This window comes from Molossus molossus, unplaced genomic scaffold (genome assembly GCF_014108415.1).
Source record: "Molossus molossus isolate mMolMol1 unplaced genomic scaffold, mMolMol1.p scaffold_m16_p_13, whole genome shotgun sequence".
Classification (NCBI taxonomy): domain Eukaryota; kingdom Metazoa; phylum Chordata; class Mammalia; order Chiroptera; family Molossidae; genus Molossus; species Molossus molossus.
Window position 1 is genome coordinate 84,232,718 of NW_023425348.1, and position 5,391 is coordinate 84,238,108.

The 5,391-nt window shown below is 33.5% G+C and overlaps 1 protein-coding gene across 1 annotated transcript; it reads right to left on the reverse strand.

The window, feature by feature from the left end:
• Positions 1-4,201: 4,201 nt before the first annotated feature.
• On the reverse strand, positions 4,202-5,158 carry LOC118628998 (olfactory receptor 10AG1-like). The gene has a single exon (XM_036260093.1). The coding sequence runs from the start codon at positions 5,141-5,143 to the stop codon at positions 4,202-4,204; it is 942 nt and encodes a 313-aa protein (XP_036115986.1). The 5' UTR covers positions 5,144-5,158.
• Positions 5,159-5,391: the final 233 nt, after the last annotated feature.

Genomic DNA, 5,391 nt, shown 5'->3' on the forward strand with positions numbered 1-5,391 from the left:
ATTTTACCTATACCTCGAAAATATTCTTCAATATTACAGTTTTCAGTATTGCAAAGTGATTTAATGTCATGGTTTATCATTTCATTGTAAATTTTAATTAGTAGAATTAAAATATGTAGGAGTTGCTTTAATATGAAGATAAATATATTACTATAATTTCAATAATAATTTAAAATTTAAAAATATGAACTAAAGCTTAATATCTTATAAAGTAGTTCATATTTACCTTTTAATTTGGGATGTTGTTGATTTTTCTTTCAATAGAGAGTTTAATATTTAAATGAATGTAGGTGAAATACTTGTTTCCTCAAAGATAGCCAAGCCACCTTTCAAGTATTCTGTTCTTTATATATATAAGGTGCTCTTTAAATAAAAGTTGTCATGTCTACCCCAGGGAACTCTTCCACCTAACACAATAAAAGTTTTAATTATACTTTCAAACTTCTAATAAAATGAGTATCTGGCCTAAGTCCAGCTGAGATGATAGAAAAGATGCCAAGCAAACAATTCTGGGACGCATTTTTAAAAACACTTTTATTGTTAAAGAATCTTGGCTGGGAATCAATTTCTATGACAAAAATAAGATGTTGCTTCACATTATTTAGTAAACAGTGATTTCTGAGGGTTTATGCTTATGAAGGGAAAACATGTGCAAGGACAGGAACCCCTAGAGTCCTGTGATACTGGAGAGCAACTAGGAAAGTTTATCACAAAGTATCAGGAGCCCCTTGCCATAGAGGAAACCCAGAGAGGAGTGAGCGGTGGGAGGCCCCAGGAGAACCCATGTGCACACAGTGGTGCTGAGAGATGGACAGCCAGGGCGCATGCGCACTGAGAAGCAGCTCAGCTGCACTGGCTTCCTGAGCCTCATAGCTGCACAGCACAGGTCGTGCTCAGAGAGAGAAAGCCGCGGATGCCACGGAGTATAAATCCCAGAAAAAGACTCCAGTCCAAGTGAGAATTTATCATTTAGTCAAGTGAGCTTACCAGATGCGCTAATTATGGAAGTATAAAACAAATGCGTTTGGGACAATTTAGCAGTCTTCGAGAAAAAAAGAATAAAATTTTTAAAATACTTTATGCTGCAGCGAGAATAACTCCAAGTAATGCACCTTTAAAGATTTTAGAGAGTGGAAATTATAGAAATATTCTATGAAAAAAAAGGTTTTTATAATTTTGGAGAAAGGAAAGTTTAAATCTAACTCAAAATTTATATATATATTTCTATTCATGTAACTATTTCATTTCCGTTTTACATCAGTACCCCTTACCTGCATCTCATATCCCAAACACTGTTTGGGTTTCTACCTGAATCTGTGCTACCCAAATTGCTATTTTTGATTTGTTTTTAATCTCAAATAAATGCTGTTACCTCTCACTTTGGCTTTTTATGTTTAAGATTAATAGAACCTGTCTTCACCCCAGCAACGAATAAGGTGGTTTGGAAAATAGAGGTTAGAAAGAAAGTATGTGTTTTAAAGCAAATAAAAGTACAAAGAGAAAAAAGATGACAAAGGAATGAGAAATCTCATGTTGTATACTACCTTAACTCTACCATTCTTTTTTTTTTTCAATCCCAACCTGGAACACTTTTGCATTTACCTTCAGATAGAGGAAGGAGAGAGGGAGGAAGAGAGAGAGAGAAACATCAATATGAGAGAGACACATTGAGTGGCTGTCACCCACACCACCCAACCGGGCCGGGGACAAACTGCAACTGAGGTACATGTCCTTAGTGGGAACCAAACCAGGGACTCTCTGGTCCACAGGCCGATGCTATAACCACTGAACTAAATCGAACAGGGCAACTCTACATTCTTAATAAGAAAGTCACTTCTAAAAATATGTTTCAGGGGAAAAAAATCATAGACTTAAACTCTGTTAAGGCAGCATATCTCTTTTTCTATAGTGAGCCATAGAAGCATATATAAATAAAGATAAACCAGTATTTTGCTTATTAAAAGGGATTTGGTCCAAATAATGTTCAGTCATTTATCTGATTAATTATTAACACAAACATGTTGTACTTATTTAGGGTTCTATGATCTGTGAACTGTTTTAGTATCAATTTTGTTTTCAATTTCCTGCATCATAAAGAAAGTGAAAAATTAAAATTTTAGTTTGATTTGAGTGCAAAATTTGACCTTAATTACATCTTCTTTACATGGTGAGTATCTGTTGCATCTTGAATCTCAGAGATCTACAGCATTCTAAAATAAATAAAAAATATCAATACAAAAATCAAAGTGACATAAAAATTCATACTTTTCCAGATTTAGTTATTATTGCTTTTTTTCCTGCTCCACAGAACAGTTTAAGTACATGTATGTGCTTTTGCATGTATATGTAAGAAACCTTTGTTTTAGAAATAATTGATATTTTCTCAAAACTGAAACTCATGTCTCTTGGCTACAATAACAGCAGCAGACATTATGATATGCTGTGTCCAGTGTCATTCTATTGTGCAGATTCCATCGGTTTACTTACTGACCTCCAGTACTTGCCTGTGTTAGATGAAACGCATGTGCAGAGTGGTACATAGCCTTCAGTTGAGTAGGGGCTGCCTCTATGTTGTGCTGTGCAGGTTTTATGGACAGAAAGTATTTGTTTGATCAATTTTTTGTCTTATTCAGGGAAAATATTTTCCTAAGTGGGTTGAAATGTTGAAATCTCAAAACGTATCTATTTTATTGCTATTAAGTTTGAATAGATTTAAATGATCTTAATTAATTTCACATATACCTTAGTTAGTGTTTCAAAGGTTAATATTTTAAGTGTCTTAGGTTTTTAATTTCTTTTTCTTTGTCTTTTATGAATTTGTTTAAATTATTTTTTCAGTAAGTACACAAAAACATTGTAATGTATTTTTTTTGGTACTGAACAAGAGACATATGCCCAATTTATGAATTTACCACTATTGTAAACTCTGATAATCATGCAAATTTTATTTGTTTCTTTTTGATATTTCAAAGACCAAAAACTCATATTTGTCATTGCTTGTATAATTTTTATATTGGTAATTATGTTTCTGATTTGTCAACATTGAGAACCCTTTCATCGATTCAATACTTGCTTATATTTTTCTTTCTTTTTTGATATGAAGATTGTTCCTGGTACTGTAGATCTGTTGTCTGTCTATGTGAAGCATTCATTAGATGAGCATGAAAGTTTGAAAAATATAAATGGAGAAATAGCACACATCACTAACCTTTGAGATTTTCCTTATTCATAATGAATACAAATGTATTGTTTGCTTTATACGATTACATAAATATCTCAGGTTTATTGTATTAAACTGCAAAATTTCAGTAAAACAAAATAATAGAATGATTTACTCTGATATCTTCATAATTAAAATTGATGATTATATCTTTATTGATCATTTCTAATATGCGTTTCTATGTCGTATGCAAGGTATGTGTGTGATATCTGTGTTTCTATAGGAGGTACTTTTATAAATATTTATTTCTTTTTCTCTAGTTTTCGTATTCCAGCAATCATCTCTAGAAAATATACTTAAAATAATAACTTGTGGCCATTCCCATCCCTACATCTAATCCTTATTATATGCAAATATTGTAATAATGATTGTTTTATTATATCAATAGATTATATTATGTAAAATATTTAATGTGATATACACACATAATCTAATATTCATTACTATCATTGTACCAACATCATTTATTTATAAAACCACATTCCTAACAAAAGGTGCATTTTTCTCTAAATAAAGATTATCTGTAGAATCATTGCTAAGCCGATATATATGTGTGTGTGTTTGTGTGTGTGGTGTATATATATATATATATATATATATATATATATATATAATTTTAATTAATGTTCCATTACCAACCTGGTTTTAAAAATGGCTGTGGCAACTCTATGGAAGTGATTTCCAATATGTGCTATAACAGAGACTACATTACACATGAGTCTATTCCATTGAATCTTGTCAAAAGAATTTACCGAGGAGGAAATTTCACAATAAAAATTATACAGCTCTTGAAAAAGTGATGTGCTACTTGTGGACACATACATAACTGTATAACAGAAGAAAGAAAAGCCTCTCAATGTTATAAGTAGCATTTACTTTGGAAATGGATAAATTGAGTTTACGATACATAGCTGTTGAAAGTATATTAAACACCTATGAGACATCAATTGCTGTAAAGGTTTCATTTTGAAATGAAGTGAATTATTTACATAGCAGATTTTGCAGTGCCATAATGACATCCTTGTTCCTTAGACTGTATATCATGGGGTTAAATAAGGGAATTATGATAGTGTAGAAGAGAGAAAGCACTTTGTTGGTTCCTGCTGAGTCTTGGGTCTTGGGTCTCAAATATGTGATAATGGCTGATCCAAAGAAGAGTGCCACAACTATAAGGTGAGATGAACAGGTGAAGAAGGCTTTGGCCTGACCTCTGGTGGATGGCAATTTGAGAATCGTAGAGATGATTTTGCCGTAGGAGAGAAGAATCAGTAGAAATGGAACCATGACAAACAACACAGCAACTATGTAGACCATCATTTCATTTACAGAGGTATTCCCACAGGTCAACTTGAGTACTGGGGGGATGTCACAGAAGAAGTGGTTGATGAGGTTAGAACCACAAAAGGGCAGAGAGAATATCTGGAATGTCTGCCCTATTTGGACTGGAACCGCACTGACCCAGGAGCCAGCTACCAGCTGGACACAGACCTTGTGGTTCATAACTAGGGGGTAGTGCAGAGGGTTACAAATGGCCACATAACGGTCATAGGCCATTACAGCCAAAAGGAAACACTCAGTTGCTCCCAGCATATGTACCCAACACATCTGTGTAGCACAGGCAACAAAAGATATTGCTCTTCTCTGGGTCCAAAGATTGGTGAGCATTCTAGGGAGCGTAACGGATACATAGCAGATTTCCAAAAAGGAAAAATTGCCTAGAAAAAAATACATGGGAGACTGGAGAGCAGGGTCCAGTTTTGTTATTAGAAATATGGTGCCATTGCTTATCAAGATAATGATATAGATGATTAAGAATAATCCAAATAGAAACCCCTGGAGATGGGGAACTTCAGCAAAGTCCAGGAGAATAAATTCCATCAATGCAGTTAGATTTTCTTCTGTTATTTTTTCTGGGTGTTTCATCTGTGGAAAGAGGACATTTAATTTACTGTGTGCTTCTATTTCTACCTTCATGGATCAGTTCGTCTTTAAATTGTATGTGGACATTGAGGATGGTTTTCACGATCACTACACTTGTTTCCAATTTAACAGTGGTATTATTGATATATTTCTCATTTTGTCAGTGTAGATACTGTGAATTATCACTGTAAAGTTCCCTGAAATTTTTGTTAAGATCATGTTTGTACTTTCTAAATACAGTCATGGATAAA